The following is a 24,901-nucleotide window of genomic DNA, read 5'->3' on the forward strand; positions in this document are numbered from 1 at the left end:
CTCGGCTCATGACAATTAAGACATGCTCCCATATAGTGGATCACAATTGTTAACATATTCGTGTATATGCAATATAATGTTACTTGTTCTAGTATCGTTGTATATGTTCTCTTAGTAATAAGTATTGACTCCTGAATGAACTGACTCGTTGATCTAGAAATTGTAGTAGTATGATCCTGTGTTACCCCGATGGTAACTTACTAATGATGTGCTGATAAGTATGAATATGGAAGTACTTTTATGTCTATACATGTATATATGATATATAACTAATATTGAAACGACCCTCGGATGGTCACCCGAAATTCCACCAGACCACATCCAAATCGAGGAAAAGGAAATAGGACAGGTGGCTTTCCTAAGCCCTTTAAACATTATTTATACATCTATACCTATATGGGCATGCAATTTATAAGTAGTAAAACAAAGTTTAAGTAAAAGCATTTGATAAGTAAAAGAGTTTGTAAAACATTTTGAAGTGAAACAGTTTGAACAGTGATAGAATCATTGGTTTCCTAGTTATTAATCACATGTGATTAATGCAATCACATGTGATCGAAGCAATAACTATAAGTGTTTAACTTGTATTCCCCCCCATAAAGTATTTAAAACATTTAAAGCATTTCAAAGGTTGAATAAAGGGGTATGAACTCACTTGAAAGTTTGAAGATAGCGAGATGGAAAACCGGGCAGAGTTTCGTCTCGGGAAACGGATTTTTCTCGGGATTCTCGGGAATCTTGGGAGTAAAATCGACCCTCGGGACTTGAGAAAAAATAACCAGGGCTTCGGGGTAGTGCAAGCACGGAAAACAAGGTAAAACGCAAGAAAAAGGAGAGTGAATGAGCAATTTTTCCGGAATCCCTCGCACCCCTTTTATAGGGGGCTGAGAGGCATGCGTACGCGGGGCGTACTCCCGTACGCGGCGTGTACGGGACGTCACTGCTGACCGCATCCTCGGCTGCAGCGTGTTTCGGACGGGACAGGGGGTAGCTTCGCATAGGGTGACGTGGACGATCCGAGGCCGTGGCCTCGAGTACGCGGGGCGTACTACGGCCCTAGGCTGACTCCCCTTCGGATAATACCGAATTTTTAATAAAAATTATATATAAATTATTTATCAAACTTCAAAATTTCATATCTCCTTCATACGAACTCCGTTTTCGACATTCTTTATATCCCCGCGAAGGTGAGACTACGATCTACAACTTTCGTTTAGATTCCGTTGGCAAATTCCGAAATTATTTTTATTATTTATTTATTAAAATGACGTGATTAAGGAATTTCTTTAAAAATTCATAACTTCTTTATCTGACGTCGGTTTTTGCCAGACTTTTTACCGTTGAAATACCATTGTCGAGACCTTCGATTCTCGTTTAGGTCATTCCGGCCAAATGTCGCTCGATCTCCGATTCGAGTTTTTAGCTGTCTGTTGCTAAGCTGAACTTGGAAAAATCATAACTTCAATATACAAAGTCGGATTTGGGCATTCTTTTTACGTACGATCATGGTTTAATGATATTTAAACGTAGAAGAATTTGCATAGAAACTTTTTGGACATTTTATTATCAAAGTTAATTTTATTAACTCAAAAATGTTTACAATACTTGACCTATTAGGCCATTACAAAGAGTTGAAATATTGGGTTGTCACAGTATCGAGTTCGGAAAGCAGTTTTTGGAATATCCTCTTCTTGGACTCGAAGTTGATGATAATCGGATCTTAGATCTTTTTTGGAGAAGTAATTAGCTCCTTGAAGCTGGTCAAATAGATCATCAATCCGAGGGAGTAGGTATCGGTTTTTGACAGTGAGCTTATTCAATTCCTTATAGTCGATGCACATCCTGAAGGATCTGTCCTTTTTCTTGACAAACAACACTGGAGCTCCCCATGGTGAGAAGCTTGGTCTGATGAATCCTTTGCTCAACAATTTGCTTAGTTAGATGGATAACTCTTGCATTTCGGCAGGAGCTAACCTGTAGGGTGATTTGGCAATTGATGTGGCTCCTAATATGAGGTCGATTTGAGATTCAATTTGTCTTTTCTGGGGGTATTCTCGGAAGGACTTCTGGAAATACATCCAGAAAGTCGCTTGCCACTGGGATGTCTTTAATGTTTACTTCTTCTTTGGCTTTATCCACAACATGAGCAAGGAAAGCATAATTTGTCTTGTGTAGGCACTTTTGTGCCTTGATGCACGAGATGAGATGAAGATTGGTGCAAGGTTTATCACCATAGATTATTAGGGTTTCGTGATTAGGGAGTTGAAGGTGAGCGGCCTTCTCGCGACACATAATATCAGCATGGTGGGGGCTTAACCAATCTATGCCGATTATCACATCAAAACTCCTAATATTTACTGGCATCAAATCTATTTGAAATGAATGGTTGTTTAGTGTTAATGTGCACCCTACATAAACATCTTTGGTTGTTTCGGTTTTCCCATTAGCCATCTCCACTGTGAAGGCTTCGTTTAGCTTCTGGGGTTGTTGATTCAATGTAATTTCCTTGTGAAATGGGAAGAGTTATGAAGACCTAAGCAAATATGAACCAGAATATGAGGCTAAAAAAGTAAGTGAAGAAACTTCGGGTAAGGGAGAAGATGAAAAGATGGAAGAAAAAGAAACTCCAATACCAGTGAAGCAGATTTTGAAAGAGTATAAGCCCATCCCACCATTCCTATCACGACTGAAGAGCACAAAACGCGAGCAAGAGGGCGACGAGATCATGGATACCTTTCGTAGGATGGAGGTAACTATCTCACTTTTAGATGTTATTAATCAAGTTCCTCGTTACACAAAGTTTTTAAAACGTTTATGTGTTTCAAAGAAAAAAAATGAAAACAAACGAACAATAAGAGTTGGTGAAAACATTTATACGATTTTGTAAAAAGGGTTGCCTCCAAAATACAAGGTAGGCCTGTCGAAAAAATCTGAATCCCGTTCTACCCCTCCCCCCCCCCCCCCCCCCCCCCCCGCCGACCCGTTCCGAATTCGGGTAAAATGGGTCGGGTAGAATGGGTAACAGGTATGAACATTCGGGTAATAGGTTAACCCGATAATAATATAGGTCGGGTTTTAGGTATGAATATTTATTTTCAGGTATACCCGAATACCCGAATTAGTTTTTTAAATAACACCAACTATACAATGCAGTCACGTACGCACACTTTAAATAAAACAAAACCCTTTGTCTCCTTCTTATAAACGACAACTCGGCAGTCGACGCAAACTTGCAAAGGGAATACGACCGTCGACTCCGGTTTCTCAGTTTACCCTTAACCCTCATCGACTCCTCCATCTGATCACGTTGTGCCGCTGCGATTTCTTCCCTCTCCAACTAGTATAAATTAAGTGCTCGTCTGACGTCGAAAGCACAAGAATTTGTGAGTGTCTTTTTCACTTTATCATTACTCTCATGTGCTTCTACTTGATTCTGCTAATGGGGATGGCCATACAGTAAATGTTCATCCTATTTTGGTTGATTTTACCGTACACGATAAACTTTTCTGCACGATTGATTTTGGTTGTGTGTTTCTTGTTGTTTTTTATGCTTTCAATTGAATAACACAATTAGAAATCGTTTGGTTTCTCCGATCTTCTTTTGGTAATAGTTAATTTTGTATTGGTTTCTCCTTCTATATTCTTATATAGTTAACTTTGAATTGGTTTCTCCTTCAATTGTAAATGTGTTTTTAATCTCCATATGTATTCCTAAAGTTCAGTTCTTGCCATTCCCGTCTCAACTGTGGCTTCATAATCTGTTTTTAGCACTAGCGCGAGGGTTTTGGATCCGTATAGGAGTTCTTTGACTCATAAGATTGTTGAAAGTATAATTTGTACCCAGGATTGGCTTCGGGGTGGTATAAGTGACAACATCGATTTTAAACAGGATTAGGAAAACCTACAAGAAATTGATAAAGGTAGTTGTTTATCTTTTAATATTTTGACATGTTATGTTTTGTCCTTTTAATGCTTATACTATTTGTACAGGATTGGGAGAAGTTGGGATGTCTAATTAAAGCTCGGATTGTATATGGAAATGAATATGGTAAAGTGAAGATGCAAGACTTTTTTTTTTGTTATGTTTAGACTTTTATGTTTTGAGTTGGGTTATGACTTATGAATTTTACTCTTTTTGTTATGTTTAGACTTTTATGTTTAGAGTTGAGTTATGACTTATGAATATTACTCTTTTGTTATGTTTAGACTTTTATTGTTTAGTTGGGTTGGGTTTAGACTTTTTTGGTTGTGTTTAGACTTTAATTATTTAGATTTTTTTTGTTGTATTTAGACCTATTATTCCATGCTAATCATATTCATGGATTTTTCTTTTCTTTTTTTTTTAATCAAATTTGGAATGAAATTAAAAAAGTACATAACATATTATAATGATTTGTATTGTTATTATATATGCACTTGTTAATTGTATAGAGTATTTTCCTAACCAATTATTTATTAAACCAACCAAAATGTAAAAAAAAAAATATATCAATAAGTTTCACTTAATGAATTTTCGGGTATACCCGAAACTTACCCGACCCGACCTCAAACCCGAATATCCGAAACCCGAATTACAATATAGATCGGGTATCGGGTATTATTTTGTTAAGGAAATACCCATTCCACCCGATCCGTTCTACCCGAAACCCGAAAATTTTACCCGTTCGACACCCCTAGTGCAATGATCAAAGAATTTTCTCGATTCCTTGTAAATTGGGTAACGTTACTTTTCAAAAATTCATTTTTAGAATTAGGTGCTTCGGTCAATGTCCTCCCACTTTCTGTTTTTGAAAAATAAAAATTGGGATATTTATAAAAGATCGGGACCATTATTCAGTTAGCTAATCACTCAAAAGTATACTTAAAAGGTGTATTGGAGGATGTTCTTGTCCAAGTGAATGAATTAATTTTTACTTATGATTTTTACATACTGGACATGGGCATTTTAGATGTATCAGATAAAAACACAATCATTTTGGGAAGATCTTCTTCTAAAAACTGCTCAAACAAACTTTGATGTTTTTGCCGTTACACTATCAATGGAATTTGATGGAGATGTAGTGAACTTTAATATTAATGACGATGATATTTCTGATAATGTTTTTGTTAACTTTTCGGGTACCGACAGTCCTTTACCTGAGGAGTGCTTTGAGTTTTTCGATGATTTTGTGCAAGATTTTTTTTTAGACAGGAAATTATATGATGATGCATCAAAGGAGTTGAAAAGAAGTAAGCTTGGGAGGTGAAGAAAGATATGATTTCTAATGAAGGAGTTGAAAAGAAGATGACAGAAAAAGACAAGCTTGGGGAAGAGGAGGAGAAGATTAATTTTGAAAAGAAGCTAAAAAGGAAAAAACCTAAGGAAAAGGAGAAGATTTATGGAAAGAAAATCAAAAAAAGAATCAAAAAGCTGAAAATAGATTTGTTCAATAAAAATCTAACGTTTTTCAAAGTTGTTAAGCAAGTTTCATATCCACCAATTACGCCACATATGAAAGGATCTTGAGTGAGAAAGAAAAAAAAATTGAGCTGAAGAGGAGTTCCAACCACACCAGTTAAAAAATCCGGTTAGGCACAGTTGAGCTAACGACTTTAAAAAATGGCGGCTTTCCGGGAGGCAACTCGAGGAGCAATATTATTTTTCCACTTGAATAAAGAGATGATCGTAGTTACAAGAAAGTTTTAGGAAATCAGAGAATCTTCAAAGTTGCTAAAAATTAGATTTTTTGCCAACAACTTCATCAAATCAAAAATTTCCACAACCATTTGCCTTATTGAGTTGTTCATTCATCTCCGAACATTGAAGACAATGAATCATTTTAAGCTTGGAGAGGGTGTTAGTGTCAAATTTTGCATTTTTTGTTAAGTTTTTTTTTAAAAAAAATAGTTTTTTAGTTCATTTTTTCAATTTTATTTTTTGCATTGCATTTGATAAAAAAAATTTGAAAAGTCCAAAATATTTTATGTTTATGTTTTTATTTATTTTTTCTGCATTATAAAAAAATTTGAAAAAAATCCAAAGTTGCTAAAAATTAGATTTTTTGCCAACAACTTCATCAAATCAGAAATTTCCACAACCATTTGCCTTATTGAGTTGTTCATTCATCTCTGAACATTGAAGATAATGAATCATTTTAAGCTTGGAGAGGGTGTTAGTGTCAAATTTTGCATTTTTTGTAAAGTTTTTTTTAAAAAAAAATTAGTTTTTTAGTTCATTTTTTCAATTTTATTTTTTGCATTGCATTTGATAAAAAAAAAATTCAAAAAGTCCAAAATATTTTATGTTTATGTTTTTATTTATTTTTTCTGCATTATAAAAAAATTTGAAAAAAATCCAAAAATATTGTATTTTTAGTTTTTAGTTTATTTTCTGCATATAATAAAGAAAAAAAATTAAAAATTTAAAAAGTGGAAAAAGTTACATGATATGATGACATTACTTGCATTCGATAACTCTGTAAAGATAGGAAATGAAAGACCGAAGCAACCAGATCTATAATGGTAAGTTCAGCAATAACTCTCATAATTATGGGTTAAAAAACAACGTGAGGTGATATCTGATTGTAGAAAAGAAAAAGAATTGTATACCGAAACACTACATGAGCCGGGATAAAACAAGTTCAAAACTAATTGTTTTTGAATGTTTAAAAGAACCTTGCTTGACAAGTCTAGACCCACAGAATACGGATGTATTTGTTGACACGTGTTACCTTCGCGGTAATAGAGAGTCTTATATTAGATCCACACAGTCAAAAAGAAAAGGAGTCAAAAAGAAAAGAAGGGTATGATCTGTCATATCCGATGCACAAGTTAAAGTTCAAGCACTTAATCGAATAAATCTCAAGAAGTTCAAAAAATACAATTGAAGAACTCAGAGTTGAAGGCAAAAATACAAAGAATCAAGTTCAATCAATTCAGAGGGAGCCTCACAGTCAAATCTAGCGCGAATGAACAACCGTGCTATATGATATTTGTTGCTCTCGAAAAGTGAAAACATAGGAGTTGGGCCTTACGGATGGGCGCACTACTTCAACGAAAGCTGATTTGATGTGACAGGTTCATAAGGATAAGTTGAGCCTAGTTCTTAATTATTTAGTCTTAAGAACATAAAATTCAGAAACATGTTATCAATATGAGCAAGGCTAATTAAGGTATAAATTTTAATTAAAAGCTATAGTTGGTTTATTGGTTTGCATTGTCGAGTTTATTTTTGACTTTGGGAATTTGTGAAAGATAGAATATATTGTGATGATCGTCTAGGTAGTGATTCCATTGGAGCTTTCCTCGATGTAAGGTATGATCATGAAAAAAATGAAGTGTTTTTTAGTTTCAAGTTATTTAGTTTTTATTCTAATTCTTTTTATGTTATCTACATCTTTCCATTTCAGTTATAATGATTAATCTTTTTATTACTTGAGGGGGCAAGTAAGGTTCAAGCTTGAGGAGATTTAATAGATGCATTTTATGCATCTTTTAGGATAGTTTTTATTAACATTTAATATCATATTTTACACATTTGCATATCATTAGTTTAAATAACGTTCATCTCATGTCTTGCGTCAGAATTCCCGTACGGCTCATGTTTTGATGTCATTTTCAGATAATTCGAGTGGAGAAGTAATTTAGGAGCAGCTTTAGATGCGTTTAATGGAGCATTAGAGCTAAATTAGAGCTTGGAACTTGTGGAGGATGCTAAGGATTTCTTGGAACTTGTTTTGGTTAAGGAAAAACAAACAATTCACGTGAAAAACCACAAATCCAGTCATGTTTCTCCAGAAGTTCGATCGAATCGATCCATCGAAGTTTGTTTACCATATTTTGAAGTTTAAAGAAAAAAGAAAAATTTTGATCGAATTTTCCACAAAATTTTGATCAAATAAACAGGTTGTGGTTTCAAAAATTCTTGAAAACCAGTTTAGTGCTAAACACGATCAAAGTTAGAAAAAATTCATTCGTGTTTTTAAATAATTCGATCAAAATTTTCCCTTTTTTGCTCCGAAAGTTACTGGCTTGCATATAAATTCAGCATCTCTGATCAGTTTGAAGCGGAGACGTTCCTAGATGATGAAAACGACTTATGAAGGTGATTTACTGCACTTTTCATTACTTTATGAAGATCTGATGGTTGTTTATCATCTCAATCAGCTAGATTAGTAATTCGAGCCCTTACCTTTGGAAACAAAAGTACTATAAACATTTTAAACATAAACCGTACGCACAAAACTTAGTGGATTCCCCCAAAATACCATATTCCATACATATCAGTGGGCCCATCCCAAGGCACGTATTTCAACCAATGTGAATGCTATGATCCAACCATAATCTTATAATCACTTCCAGACTACAACCCGGCCGTAGGCTTTCTGCCATGATCCAACCATGGTCTTCCTTGCAAGTTACGAAGAGAAACAAATGTTATGATCCAACCATAGTCTTTCATACAAGTGTTGTGATCCAACCACAGTCTTTCACACAAGTGTTGTGATCTAACCATAGTCTTTTATACTAGTATTATGATCCAACCATAGTTTTATTTACAAGAGTTACAACGACAATCCAACAACCTACATAGTATAGTGAGAAGACTCACCTTTCTCACGAAGTCAGACAAACCATATCTTTATGCCACGAAACAGGTGGTACAACCAACCTACCAAAATATCTAAGGACAAACTTCCATCCACACTTAAAGACTAGCAATTTGACCAAAAGTGAACCCAGGTTATCAAGTCAACAATTATAGTTAAAGCTAATTGTCAACATCATCACCAACTAACCCTCATGTCGTGACTAGCCCATGGTCACGTCGTAGGAAAATGAACTCGGCCCGATCCTAAACTCGGTCACGATCCAACTCAATCACATTCAAATATATTGCCATGTCGTGATGGCCATGCCACTATGTCGTGTCAGCGTTTGACCAAAATAGTCAATGAACCAGCATCGTTACATCATGACACCCAAATGGTCACGTCGTGCGGACTGCACTGAGGCACCATAATGCATTAAGACCTTAATCTGCTAAGCTAATCATCCTAACTTCTCAGAGGGCTTTCCTTACTCCAATATCCTTCTAAATGTTGGTCCTTTATAGACATGCATGTCCAATGCATGTCTTGAACTCAAGATAGGACAAAATGGTGAAAATGGAACCAAAATTCCATCAATGGATTTAAAGCTACACCTAATCCAAGATCTAAAGCATATAACCTTCAAGGGACCTCAATGATCCATAGATTTTCCAACTTTATGGAATCCTTCCATTCCAACAAGCTAATAATCGAGGAAAAAAAAGGGGGAGGGGACCTAGATTTAGCAGCCTAGAATAATAAAGCTTGTATCTTGAGCACTTAAATGGGTCTAGAGGTGCCCAAATGGAATCCCTAAGCTTGCAAATATGCTATCAACACTATAAGAGTCTTATTCTTCTTTCAAGAACCACTAAGAACACTAAAATGAGCTCAAAATGGAGGAGAGGGGTTAGGGTTTTGTTGAAAGGGTTGTAGGCCGAAGAGGATGCCCTAAACCTTGAGTTTATGGGATTAAATACAAAGGAAAGCCTAAAAGATCATGGGTTTGGGCTACAGCTATTGTCACGTCGTGACATCCATCCAAATATGCGATTAATTGTTTGGTATGCCACGCCATGACACTCATCATGTCACGACGTGACATATGGTTTACCTTAAAAACATAACTTTGACTCCTTTCAATCATCAATTGATCCATTATGGGAAACGGGTGTTACACTCATTGAGTTTAATATCATGTTAGGAATTTACTCGTTCAACTTTGGTTTTAATTGTAGTCGAGCTGATCCATCCTTATTCACTTTCAAGCATGAATCGTGTGTCATATATCTTTTAGCCTATGTTGATGATATCATTATCATCGATAACCACAACGCTACTATTTGTGATTTCATATCTTGTCTTAGTACTGATTTTTCCATTAGGTATTTTGGTTTCCTAAAACTGGTAGGTATAGGTCTAAACGTTCTGGCTAGAGGCTAAGGTAGCCTCCTTCCCCGCCAAAACACTGCTCTGATTCGATGAAAAGGTAATTCTACATATGAAAACTTTAACCTGCCTCTAATCCATCCGTCATCAGGTTACCATGGATGTCGGTCTTCGAATGAAAACTCCTCCGATCAAATCTCATCCCCGAAAAACTAAAAAAGGCGAAGGATATTTTGATCAGATCTATTAGCCACACATACACAAAATTTAAAAGGAGAAAGGCCAACGATCGAAGACATTGATGGAAGAACTAACTTTCATATGTGGTTAATGGTGTGTTCTCAGTGGTGCTATTATGAACTGGCATCAAGTATGATGGTTTATGATGTTGTTCATTTGATGTAGATCTGCAAGTAGGAAGTGGATTAACTGATGAAAGCATGTTAGTGGAGGGTTGTGGTTTCTGGTGATAACAGGTGAGATAAGTGTCATCTATTACAAAGGTTGTTTACGGTTGTAATGATAGATGAATGGTGCGGTTGTAATGGGTTTGTTGGTTGTTGTAGGAAGGCGAAGAAGGAGATGGTGGTTCTCGGTGGTAGGTCTGATGGTGAAGTCCGACTAGACCAAGGGTGGTATTGGAGGGGATGAAGAGGGCTTTGAGCTACAGGATGTTTTGAAGGAGAAGAAATATGGAAAATATCATGAGTTTCGACATGAGGTTTGGAAGGAGAATAAACATGAAAAGGCTAAGATGTCAGTAGATGGAAATAAGGAGATTAAGAATATGTCATACTATGGAGGAATTGGAGTGGATGAAGAGGGACTTAAGATACAACTTGTGGGCCTACCCCCAATATCTATGTAGCAATGGGTAACCACTTTATGCTGTCATAAAGCCAAAAAAAAAAAAAAAAAAAAAAAAAAAAAAAAAAAAAAAAACTTTTAATGACCGACTGGAAAAACTCCAAAAACATTGTTGGTCTAATGTGTCATTTTCCTTTAAAAAAAATCATTTTTTATCTCTATACATATAAAAGCTACCTTCATTTTTTACACACCACTATCATTTTTCTGTCTTTACACAGATTTCCAACATATTTTTATTATATAATGGATTTGTTTGACTCATCCTACACAGATGATGATATGTTCATCACCACGATGTACGCATATTACATTAATGAACTATAAGAAGAAATGAAGCCACTCTACGGATAAGAAGCAAGAGGTTAAACAAAAATTGTGCGTCCGCACACAAATGTCTATATCATGATTACTTTTTTGGATGAATGTGTATTCAACTCTAAGGATTTCAAACGAAGGTTTCGTTTGAGCATGAATGTGTTTCTACTAATTGTCAAAGCCAGGAAAAGCACATATCATTTCTTTCATATTTATACCTATAAAAATATATCTGTATACAAAATAAATACATATTTATACATATTAAATATATCTTTAGGTATTTTTTTCTCAGTTAAAATATGATGCTAGTGGTAGACGGGGATTCATAGCGTTGCAGAAATGTAACATCAATTCGGTTGATGTTTATGGGGAGTCACCCAATTACGTTGACGAGTATCTGAAAATGTATGAATGAGCTACAAGAGAAAATTTGTATAGATTAGAAAAAGTGTTGTTGAAGTATTCAATGATATTTATTTGCAGAAACCTTAATTCATTAAATGATGTTCAATAACTATATGTGACACATGAAGAGAGACACGAGTTTCCTAATATGTTTGGAAGCATTGATTGCACACACTAAGATTGCATTGAATGCTCCTTTCACAATAAATGGAAACAAATATAATTTGGGTATTACCTTAGTGATGGAATATATATATATATATATATATATATATATATATATATATATATATATATATATATATATATATATATATATATATTCCACATCCGTGAAGACATTCCGATATCTAGTGGAACGAAGAGACAAATTCTTCAAGAGAAAATAAGAAACAACACATAAGGATGTGGGATGTGTTTTTGGAGTTCTAAAGTGAAAGTGACACATAGTAAACATGTGGCACGTACATATGAGAAATAAACTTTACGATATATTATGTATGCACGTATCATAATGCTTAATATGATAGTGAAAGATAAATAATGAAATATTGTATAATATATGCCATTAAACCCCAACACCTACAGGTACGGAACCGCAACTTTTTTGCATAAATTTGTTGACATTCAAGAATAATACAAACACGAGCGGCTTCGATAAGATTTGATAGATCATATCTACGACGTTAACGATGATGGCGAGTAATGTTTTTAGCCATGTATTGTTTCATGTTATGTTTTTATTTAGATGTTAAGTTTTATAAAACTGTTTTTATTAAATTATGTAATATATTTTTAAAATTATAAAAAATGAAATTAAAAATAAATTTATAAAAAAAAAAAAAAAAAAAAAAAAAAAAAAAAAAAAAAAAAAAAAACTCCGGAAGAAAACATAACATGGAAATTAAAGTGGTGTGATGGATTTTTCCTAACAAATATGGAATAGTATGAAGATGACATTTTATATAACGTGCAAACAAAATGGTATGTAATAATGTGCAAACAAAATGGTATATAAATGGTTTGACCTATACCCATAACCTAAACTATTTATTGGAACTTGAAGTTGCATACACTTACTAAGAGATGTTACTATAGATACATCTCACTCAATTAAAAAGTCAAACACACACTCACCCAAGATACACCAAATAACTAAAAGGTACATATAGAAATAACCACGTCTTGGAAATTACAAATCAACACTTTAAACACACAAACAACAAATCACCCTGAAAGTGGTCTAACAAATATTCCATTTTTCTCAACTGAAGATTAATTAAGAAGAATTTTTTACCACTTATCTTTTTTTATCCATTTTTCTCATCTCAAGATTAATTAGGAAGAGTTCTTTACAACTTATCTTTTTTACCAGATGCCTGTGTAGCAAAATCGAAAGTGATCTAACAACCCTAACAGTCGATCAATGTTAAAAATCATGTATCAAAGCTAGCAACAAATTAAGGGAAAAAACGATTTCATGTGTAGATTTCACATAAACGATGTAACAACCTTAAAAATAATCAGTTCAAACAATTTCAAGAACATAGTTCACATAAATCGATTTTTGGAAAAATTAGAGAAAAACAAACATGGTGCATGGTGGAGGTTCAGCGGCGGTTGCCAACGCTGTCGAGGGAGGACACGAACACCGACAAAGGTGGTTTTGTCGCAAATTGGCTTTGAAGGTCTGACCTTAGTGGTAGGAGTCGATATCAGAAGCTGTGAGAAACTCGTGTGTGTGAGGTCGATGATGGGACGACAATGATGTGCAAGGTCGACTATGGGAAGAGATTATCAACGCTGGAGTTGGTCATATGTAGGAGGAGAACGTAAGGATGATAAAGGCATATGTGTGTTTGATGGACAGATATGTATGAGGGTAAACAAGGAAAGATTACATTTTTTTTCCAGATATAAGATGAAGTCCGAAAATTTATGAGGCTTTCAAAAGATTTAGAGACATTTATTGATACCTAACCAAACATTGTTACTCCAAATAATTAAGAAGCTGCCTCTTAACTTTTCAATTAGCCCTTTAGTACGATTATATTATGGGAATCAAGGGTGTCACGCTGTCACACTCGAAATCGATGACATTACCTCTGGAAAGAAAACATCAAGCGTTTGTAGTCCAACGGTTAGGATAATTGCCTTCCAAGCAATAGACCCGGGTTCGACTCCCGGCAAACGCAATTTTCCTTTTTTATCTTTCGCATTTTAATCCAGCTTTCTGGGTAATTAAGGAACGCTCAAATTCCACCTTCAATTTTCTCGCTTGTCGCGCGATAATTACAATAAAAATCCAATTTTGTTTTCCATCTTCCTTCAAATTCCATTGATGTATTTCAATCGACCTCTCTGGATAATTTTCCTCGGAACCCCTTTTCGCTGCTCTCTTACTTCGGCTAAAACCGGACAGTTATAAAAGGTTAGAATCAGTTGTTTTCATGTTTTAGATTTCAATTTCCTGCTAAATATTAAATGGTTTGCTTTTATGTTTCTGTGGATGGAAATTATATAAAATCAAACGAGTTATTGTTGTGGGGCTGATTTTCATGAAGTTATTCAGGTAACTATGTTGAATTCAAGTCTCAACATCTATCCTGAATCTTTGTAGGGTTTTCGAACAAGTTTTGTAGGTAAAAAGATGAGACCCTAGGTAAATCATATTAGAAGTGAAGAAATATTATTAAATTACAATTCAAGATGTTGAAAGTAAAACTTAGTGTCCTTTACAAGATTCACTCATAAGTTCTAAGAACATATTGGTTGAGGAAGATGAATACATAGAGTATTCCATGTCAAGAACACCACATGTATGTTTTTTATTCACATCTTGATGATTTCATTATATGGGTATGGACCTTTTGCTTTACATTTTATGTATATGCTAATAATAACCCCATCAACTAACAGTCAAATTATAAACGAGGCACCTAATTTTTTATATATAAAATGAATTGAAAAAAAAAAAAAAAAAAAAAAGAGGGGCATTCCGGGAATCGAACTCGGGACCTCTCGCACCCGAAGCGAGAATCATACCACTAGACCAAATGCCCACTTCCTTCATCTATCTATCTATCTAGATGACAAAATTATTTGACATTATTTTTTATTTTTTTTGAGTTATGAGTTCAATTAATAGTTATTTAAAGTCTTGTTATTGTTCTTTTTTTGCATGCAAGTTACTAATCATCTTGAAATGCCTATCATAGATAATAAGCATATCTATCTAGAAAATTTCAATAGATATATGTCCTCAAAAGTTGCTATCTTCTTATTTTCTTTCTTCAATATCAACAAAGCTTCTTCTTTTCAGAAACTCCATGTTAGAGCCTCACCACTCGCTACATGGAAATGCATGGTGTTTGACTTAAATCCTAGTGAAACAAGATATCATAGTATGCAATCCATATATGATATAACTAGAAAATATGAATACCATACCAAGTATTAATTAAGCATAAAATCACATATTTGAAGACTTCTAAAGGCACAATTCCATATTTAAAGATTGTGAGCCATGTGTTTTAAGCCACTTTACTTACTGTTTGTTATACTTATATTTCAGGTATCATAGGTATCAATGAAAATCAATTACAAGTTCAGTAACAAATCTTTGGATGTAGAAACAGCAACTTACTTTTATCTATTTTTTCATTGATTTGTATTATAGTATTACAATGATAAATAATCTTTTCAGATCTGTAGGCACGTGTTTGTTTTTGGGACTGAGATATAAAATAATATCCAGTTTAGTTAGTAGATTTGTTTCAAAAAGTCTCAAGTTGACTTTAGCTTATATTAATAGTAAATTGAGTATTACAGTGGCACTTAAAAATAAATTAATGTAAAATGTGTTGATTTTTTTAAAATAAAAAGGAAGGTAAGGGGGCATTCCGAGAATCGAACTCGGGACCTCTCGCACCCAAAGCGAGAATCATACCACTAGACCAAATGCCCATCTTGTGAATTCTATCTGTTTGTTTGTTTTATAATCACACTATATATTTGTGTAACATATCTATAACATACCCAATGTTTTCTATTCTTTGCACTTGTTGAAATGAAGAGAGATAGAGATGTAAAAAGCTTCAAGTTGTTGGTTTTGAGTGTAACGAAGTTATTATCAAATGAAGTCAAAATTGGATATCAAGTAAAATGGGTGCTTGAGAAACTTTTGACGATGTGCATATTTGAAGTTGTGAACATTATGATGTAAACTATTGTTATGAATTGATAGTTTTTTTTTTCTTTTTAGTTCAACCATGAACATAACACAATTATATTGATTGTAAATTCTTATGTTTTTATTATACTAAGTAAACTCTTCTCAGGCTCATAGCTTAAATTGTATGTGTTGTATGTTGTTCAATTTTCCTAACATTTACGACATTGAGATCAGAAATGATGCATATAATAAAATGGTTGAAATAATTATTGTGCTTGCATACGAATAATAAAACTATATGAACATTTACGAGTTTGAACCTCTAGTAACAATAAATCGTGTACACCACTTGATGAGTAGACGTTCAACATCGGCATCCATACGTGTGCCAACGCCACCCCACACCAACATGTGCCTGAGGTCTCCCAATGACGATCCTGTCACCTCATGCACTGCTTCGAAGCCTATTCTTCTATAAAACTTCACAAGCTGCAATGCAAGTATTTAATCCATCTTAAATCATTATACAAAAAATATTTTTTTTTCTTGTTCGATTATAATAAATTTGCATGATGTTATTGCAATTTATAATTGAGTGGGTTTTTTTAGAACAATATCGCAATATGAATTAATGAATTAAATATGATCTGTTTTTTGTGGGTTAAAAGATAAAGAGTATCAGTAGCCTTTAAAAAAAGTATGAAACAAAAACCTTGGCATGGTAAAGATCGGAGTCATTAATGGCAAGCAACTCGGCTGTTTTACACCCACAATCATATCCATGTCGGATCATAACTGCTCCAATAAACAACCCGATTCCAAATATGGATCTATCCATACCCAATGTTTCTCGGGTCAATTTAATTGAATCCAAATGAAGAATCTTCCCTTTCTTCCACCAAACTCTAATCACCCCATCCGCTCTTCCCAGAACTTTGTTCGTTTCAAAGCTCTTTGCTGTGATTCTGAAGAAAGGTCCTACTGTTTGCAGCTGGAGCTCAAGGTTTTGTGCTTTCGAGGATTTCAAAATATCAGACATGGTGGGTTTCTCGATGATTTTCTTCTCATTTTCTGCAGAGTCTACTAGGGTTTTGGGTTTGGTTTGTTGAGATGATGAAATTAGAGTTTTGGGTGTTTGGGGTTTAAGGAAATGATTGAAAGATGTTGATGCGATGTGGTGGTAATTCTTAGTTGATTTTGTTTGGTTAAGTATGAAAGATTTGGGAATTGGAGACAAGTCCATGATGAAGCAAGCAGGATAACGAGGGAATGAAAAAATGGCCACAAATAACCAAAAAGGGATCTAATATTTCCACTGAATTATTTTCTCCATTTACTTGAAATTAAAGCATTTTGACCTTTTTGCCCTTGTCCTTATTGATAGATGATGTACCAAATCAAAGGGATGACATGATCATCTTCTACATCTCAGCCACCACGCCATCATTCTCATCCAGGCATCATCACTATCGCAGATATTAATCACCATCGTCTTCTTTGAGAAGCCCTCGTCAACAGGTTCCCTGTTTAGTCCATTCACGCCATCAAGAAGCGAAGCAAAGATGAAGATAAAGACCTGCACACACAGCTAGAGCATATGTCGGGGGTGGGTCTCGGTTTTATTGAGGTGTATCTGGATCCTGGGAATCGATTCAGGAAGGAGGCAGGCGAATTGGAAGAAGTAACGGCGACCGGTAAACGGAAAAGAAGCGGCGTGTCCGGCTTCTTGAACAGACACAGGAAATCGGCGTTTCGTCTTTGGGAAGATGCGACCGAGGAAAGAAGAACTGACGTTTGGATTTTTCTCCGTCTCTCTTTTCTTATTTATTTATTTATTTTTTTTAAAAACCCTCTAATTTCAAGGGTATGAACAAAAATGTACAGTGAAAATATCAGGAGGATGTCCACTTGAAAAATGTACAGTGGATGAATAAAAATTTCAAGGTGATATTTCCACGGATCTTTTTGATACACACTGAATTTTAAATGAAAATGACAATTATGCCCATATATTATGTATTTGGATTTCAAAGGAAAGGGATAATTTGTAGTAAAACAATTAACGTATAATAAGTCCATGCTGGTCATTCTCCGGCCTTGCAATCTTCATCCAAGGTTTGAACCACAATCTACCACAAATCTTTGATTCTTCTTTACTGTGATCTTCAGCCGCAACTACTTTCAAGTTTCAACTCTACTCAACTAAGTTGGTAGTCCCTTTGAACCACAATCACCGACAGAGCCCCGTCTTCGGCCACCATCATTCTTACCTTAATACTCACCACTGTTCAAATTCCTCATTTTAGATCGCTTCTACAGAAAAAGGAAGATAGTTATGAAGACGGAAAGAAAACTTAAGCAGTGTTTTAAGAACCGGTTTGAACCGGCCGGTCAAACTGGTCGGACTGGAAACTGGGGGAGGGAGCGGTTCAACTATCATCGGTTTACATTGATTTCTGTACCAGATTGAACCGGCCGATTTTTAGAAAAAACCGATTGAACCAGTCAAAATAAACCTGTTAAACCGAACAAAAACACATGAAAAAAACCATTTACATAATAAACTTTGGTGATTTTTTTTCATATTTCTTTAGTTTTCTCTAAATAAAAACATGTAGTGAATGTTATAAAGTTTTTTGAAGTGTTTTTATTCATCTAAAATTATATTTCGTTACGGTATTATACTTTATTTTCTTTTTGACATATATGGATTGATGTAAAACATCAGAACTTATGGTTATATATTATTTTAATGTGTTTGGATTCATCTAAAACTTATTTTTATGTCTATTTTTAATGTTTGAATTTGTAAACATCAAATTCATTATTTATATATGTATGTATATGTAGGAAAATAGGAAAAAAAAACATGAAAAATATAGAAACTAGTTAACCGGCGGTCGAACCGGTTAAACCAGGAACCGGTCATCATATCGGTTCAACTAAAAAACTGGTTTTTAAAACATTGAACTTAAGCTAATGGGTTGAAAACGATGAGCGCAAACCAGTTGTTCCCAACGTATGGAACGTAAGCAGTGCATTTGTCCTTTGCTCATATTCAAACCTGTTGCAAATTACATCAAATCGAAAATACAATAAAAAGGAAACCATCATAAATTCGAAGGAATTCATATTGTGGTGATGAATTATGTGATTATTTCTCCTTTACATAGTTACTAGTGAAAATTGAAATAATTTGTTCGATGATCTATTTAGGTGCATTCTTCTTTCCTTCTTTTTGTTCCTCTACGAATGTATTTTGCACCACATGAAAGAATTTCTCCGGCTATTGTTGCAGTCTCATGAAGCGGCGTAATATAACCGACTACGGCGTGTACGCAAGCATAAACAAAGGGTTGTGAATTGTTGTAACCTCGTAAAGCGATTAGTAGATCTCAGGAGGATATCGTCACCTCTTCTACATTAAAACATTAAAACCTTGTGTCAGATAATTGAGATTGCAACTTGCAAGCTTTCTAGTGTTTTTCAATTTGGTGTTACTCCCCTCCATGTGTAGGCCCGACCCCACGAGTTAGTGATTACACTAGTCGAGAGATTTATTTGCGGTCCAAACTTTCCTCGCAATGATGTAGTGTGGACCTGCATTAGGCTTAAAACCTTCCCCTAAAAACTAAATATGCTAAAATCATACAAATAAAAGGGACATGCGTACTATTTCCTTGGGAGCAACACTGCAAAAACTCATAAGTTCATCACATATAGACTCTCGTTATGAAATGTTTTCAGAACACCATAAAACAACCGAAATACGTTACAAAATGAACTAAGATAAACTTAGTTAGAAAACTCGCGACGTATAGCCATTCTAAAAACTCATTTTCGTCTCACCTTTGAACACCTTGGTTGAGAGTTGCCTTCTTCGTAGACCTATAGGGTGCGATCATACGAGCACTAATACACCGGATCCCATCAAAACTCCTCAGCTAAGTGTGTTTGGACAAACATGATTCTAAGATGAGTAAAGCTTAACGCCTGTACAAAACCTACTTCTACCCACTACCATAACTCCTTCTTAGGAACGTTAGCAGAAACACTAGGAATAGTATAGTAATGTGCAAAAATTTATATATGTGAATATAAATCGTAAGAATGCACTAGAGATAATCATCCCTACTCACGACATCGTTTCTCCTCATGCAACAGGATTATGTCTTCAAAAGAAGGTAACCATCCAACAAGCAAGGCAGCAATCCTGCAGATAGATCCTTCTACTTTTCAAGCTGCAGTCACGGCAGCCGTGACAGCCGTCATGGCGCAACTCAACGCTAACAACGCCAGCAGAGATGGAAGCGGTACCGAAAATACAGATTGTTGTAACAATCAGGAACACCAGCGGGTGTCTGCCGACGAAGGCGCCTCAGGCCAAAAAACTACGAACAAGAAGCGAAAGTTTTGGGACGAAAAGAAGTGTAACCTACCTCAAAAATTCGTTGGAAGAAAGCAATCTGTGGCTGCACCTGCCATTAAAACAGCAGTCACGACACATGCCTCGACACTAGCCACGGGGTCTGTCCCCCAAGCGCCGACCAGACCATATAAGGGATCACTCCCAAAGTGTAACAAGTGTGGCTTCCATCACAATGGGGTTTGCCGGGTGATGCATTGTAACAACTGCAACAGGAAAGGACATACCGTCCGTTTCTGCAAGGCCCCGACCCAGCACCTCCCTTCAATCACCAGCACCAAGGTAAGACCATTATGCTACCTATGCGATGAAACGGGACACTTCAAGAGAGAATGTCCAACCGAGAAGAATGACGGGGGAGCAGCAGAAGTGTGATGAACACACCACTAGGAGCATCAAGGGAACCATATCAGGACTTTTATAATGTTTCCAACGACAAAAACGTTTAAGTACCATATGTTTGTAACGAATTTGGTATGCTTGCTAAAATCACCGTCTTTCTAAAAGTAGTTAAAATACTCTCTCGTTCAAATCAAACCAAAGACACTCATATATGACCTTGGGATCATTACCTGTAAGCTGTGATGACTTTGTATACACATCGGGGTTAATTATAATCAAAATACTAAAGACATAAAGCGAATAATACCGTCTTGGCTCCTGTTCCATGTCTAGCAGTGGGATTAGGGTAGAGCCACTCACTCGACGAATTCACCAATACCAAATTTCAAGCGACGCACATATACCACTCGATCATAGAGTGACCTGTCAGGGATCATGATATCTAGTATCATTGCTAGCTATCAGAACACACTCACTACCAGTGCTAGACGTTGTGGTATAAATCATTTGCATTAATAATAACATCAAAGAAAACGAAACACACTAAAAAGAAACACGAGATACTTTATCACCCTAATGAACACTTCGTGCAAATACAGCTTAACACATGTTTTATCTAAAAATATATTGTTGTCATCATTCAATTTCGATTGATATAGTCCTCACCTTCCCGATTTAACGGCTACGAAAGGACCCTTCACCTAACCCACCGAATATCGACGCCTTCGTCTCTCATAAACACAGATCCGACACGGACCTCCGGTTCATCTCTCGTTGTGATACCCCAAAACACTCACCAGAGGAGTATTATGCCTTCTGAAACCTTACCACAAGTATTTCCAGGAGACCCTTCAAGCAACAGATAAAGTTCAAGCATAGAAGCTTGGGACGAACACGGTTAGTCTTGTTGGGTTTTGAGCATTCTAACACTCCTAAGTGTACATGCAACCCTAAATACCTTGGATCTATGTTTTCTCTATTATACATGCAAATAAGAACTTCCAAGGTATTATCCTAATCTAGCATACAAAACAATGAGTGTAACAAGATAGAATACATACCTCTTTGATGTAGAAAGTCTTCATGAAGCTTGAGTGCCTAGTGCCCCAAGTGTGACACCTCAAATGGTTCACACAACACCAAATACACTTGGAATAACTTGAGAGAATTCTACACTTCATGAAATCGGCTAGCCCTCTCTAGATGATACTAGTCGCCGATTTTGTCAAGAATAAGATCTTTATATAGGGTTACAGTTAGGGTACACCCTAATTGTCATGACTTTCCATTTCCTTGGATCCATGGGTTCAAATACACCATGGAGCATCCATGGACCATCCTATGGGTTTTAGCCCAACTTGATTATCCATGGAGCATTAGCCCACTATACAAGTATGGATGATTTACACAATCAACCCATATATTTAATTAGTCTTCTTTTGATCACTTAATTAATCCTAGATTAATTCTTGATCAATACTAATTAAATAATCTTATTATTCTTATTATTAATATACTAGAACTTATAATATATTAATAACCATAAGTGTCTTATTTCTCTCATTATAGTCTATCCAAGTGCATGATGCCATGCAACCCAAATGGACCATGCCGGGTCGGGTCAAGTCTTACCAATTATAGTTATGGACTTAGACATTAATCCAACAGTCTCCCACTTGGATAAGTCTAAAACTAATATTGCGTATGACTTCAGGAACCGACTGGCAATCGTAGCTCTCAAAAGCTTCTGTCGAACTCTGACCTTGTAGATGAACTCTGACCTTTGTCAGTGACTTGTCCATTAGATAAGGGATCATATATTCCTCCATTCTAGATATCATATGGACTGAGACATGGATTATAATCATTCTCTCTGTCCATTTGTTGTTTCCCGATTTCTGATTTATGACGACTGACTAATTGAACAAATCAAATCAGTCCTGGCCCGGCCGAGCACTTCCATTTGTCATCATCAAATCATCGAGGGGCCCACAGATATCGCTTTTATCCCGAAGGTAAAAGGAATGGATAAACTTCGACTCATATGGCTTGTTCTACTACTTGTTGAATCATACACAAAGACACGTTTTATAGCACCGAGTTACCAAATGTGTTTTCGTGCAATCAATGTACAACCAACTCATAGTAACAACTCATATCTCTAGGTTTGAAGAATATAAGATATTATCGTCTCATGATCACTCGTGATAAAATCCATGAAGTGATTCCAATGAGTGCGGGTTGAATCCAATACTCAGAACTTATGAGCACTCATGAGTGTTGTAGCCCTTTGTCCAACACCTTAGACCTCTACAAGCCAACTCATGACAGTTTTAATTCATATCTACTTCCAACATATGACCGACTGTGGATGGTTTGAATAACTTAGTCATTCCGGAAGAATAACCCAGTTTATTCTGGAAGTCAAAACATGCAAAATGAAACACAATAATAATTGAATCCAATACGGTATCAAAACCTATAAACATAAATAAAACACCTTTTATTTATCACCATATGATTACACATTATTCATTGTATACTGTTTCAACTATCAACTTTATTCTTGAATTTAAAATAATAGTTGTCCCATGCTCCAAGCATGTACACTATGTTTCTCTATCTAGAATCTCTCCCAAATCTCTCCAAGAATGTGAAATATGTCCCCAAGTATGTGAAATCTCTCCCAAATCTCTCTAAGTATGAGAAATATCTCCAAGTATGTGAAATCTCTCCCAAATCTCTCTAAGTATGAGAAATCTCTCCAAGTATGTGAAATCTCTCCCAAATCTCTCTAAGTATGTGAAATCTCTCCAAGTATGTGAAATCTCTCCCAAATCATGTAAAAATCCACAAAACATTCTGATTTCTAAACAAACAAATATATATATATATATACATATATATATGTATGTATATATACATACATATATATATATATATATGTATGTATATATACATATGTATATATATATATATATATATATATATATATATATATATATATATATATATATATATATATATAACTATGAATTATAATTGGATTATGACTTCTTTGTGGGATGAAGAATGAGTTTAGTTGGAATGAGGTCCAAGCAAAAGACAATGACACAATTACTACAAAATAAGAGTACACTACTTTAGAAGTTAAAATCTAATATGATTGGATGAATAAGTTCATCGAAAAATATGTTGATTTGAACAATTCAAGGATCACATAGAAATATTTGTTACTTCGAGGGTATACTTAATCGAGCTAAAAGACTTTATGTCATGAAAGAATACCAATCATATACTCCATGATATTTTGCTATACCTAGAGTAAAGTCAAATATGGAGATGATGATATTCGCAGAATTCACACAAATTAAGTTTAGTCGAATCCATTAATAAAATCCCTCTTTTAAGATAAGTATGAATGGTCACACTTCGGCTATAAGACCTTATTATTCTAGAAATGGGATTTTGATTTGGAATTAGTATTCGGATAATGGAACATGTCACACCCCCAAATCAGAACGAAGGAAACGTTCGGGGGTGGCTGACGTCATGCGTAGTATCACAACAATTGTATCATAGCAAGCAGAGTAAACACAACCAGACATTGAATACATATGTGAAAAAGGTTTACATTGTTTAATACATAGTTTTGTTCTTATCAAAAGTAAAATAGAAAGGTGCGACTCTAACGCTTCGACTTCTCTGAACTCCTGGATATACCTGTCTACTAATTCCCTGAGAATACAAGCAGTTTTGAAAATATATTAGCATAAAGCTGGTGAGTTCATAAGCATTTAGTTTTGGTGGAAAAGTGTTCTTTAAATCCTTTTGAAAAGTGTTCTTCAAGAAAATCCTATATTTTCTAATGAAAAACGTGTTTGAAAAACCCATTCTTTCCATGACTTCCAAACTCGTACAAGATATGTACAATCCAAGGAGTCGTGAAAGGAATATGAATATCCATTGATTTCATATTAAACAATCTGTTTTTGAGTAGCCGGGTTATCCCGAGAAATTCCTATATTTTCCTTAAAGGTTGATGATTGATTATCCGTTCTAAAATCAGGTGTTCAAGTATCTACCATGCTCGAAAAGCAGCTCTCTTTTAAAAACTCTGGTTACACCCAGAGAGGTATATTAGCCGTATTATATAAATAAAACTAAATAAAAGAAAATCGTGATGAACTAAGTCCTAAAGATATTATTAGTAATACCCTCCAGTAATCTATCGGTATTTACTTTGAGGTTAGTTCATTTAATTCATTATTACAAATGTAAATTCCTGTTGTCTAGGTTGTGAGTTTCATGACCATAACTGACTGGATATGGCCCGCAACGGCCGATATCCTTAATGACTTCGTCACCCGCAGACCTTCCGATCCAACTGTAGCTAGCAGTGAGGTG

The 24,901-nt window shown here is 35.2% G+C and overlaps 1 protein-coding gene and 3 non-coding genes across 4 annotated transcripts; 1 reads left to right on the forward strand and 3 right to left on the reverse strand.

The window, feature by feature from the left end:
- Positions 1–13,675: 13,675 nt before the first annotated feature.
- Positions 13,676–13,747, forward strand: TRNAG-UCC (transfer RNA glycine (anticodon UCC)). Its single transcript has one exon. It is a non-coding gene; the product is annotated as a tRNA-Gly (tRNA).
- A 795-nt stretch (positions 13,748–14,542) lies between these two features.
- On the reverse strand, positions 14,543–14,614 carry TRNAP-CGG (transfer RNA proline (anticodon CGG)). Its single transcript has one exon. It is a non-coding gene; the product is annotated as a tRNA-Pro (tRNA).
- Positions 14,615–15,446: 832 nt separating this feature from the next.
- TRNAP-UGG (transfer RNA proline (anticodon UGG)) lies at positions 15,447–15,518 on the reverse strand. Its single transcript has one exon. It is a non-coding gene; the product is annotated as a tRNA-Pro (tRNA).
- Positions 15,519–15,950: 432 nt separating this feature from the next.
- LOC145043580 (uncharacterized) lies at positions 15,951–17,541 on the reverse strand. The gene is made up of 2 exons (XM_078992281.1): positions 16,439–17,541; positions 15,951–16,215 (listed from the first exon to the last, which is right to left on the reverse strand). The coding sequence occupies exons 1-2, from the start codon at positions 16,967–16,969 to the stop codon at positions 16,033–16,035; spliced, it is 714 nt and encodes a 237-aa protein (XP_078848407.1). The 5' UTR covers positions 16,970–17,541; the 3' UTR covers positions 15,951–16,032.
- Positions 17,542–24,901: the final 7,360 nt, after the last annotated feature.

Source organism: Lactuca saligna, chromosome 1 (genome assembly GCF_052625555.1).
Source record: "Lactuca saligna cultivar CGN05327 chromosome 1, ASM5262555v1, whole genome shotgun sequence".
Classification (NCBI taxonomy): Eukaryota; Viridiplantae; Streptophyta; class Magnoliopsida; order Asterales; family Asteraceae; genus Lactuca; species Lactuca saligna.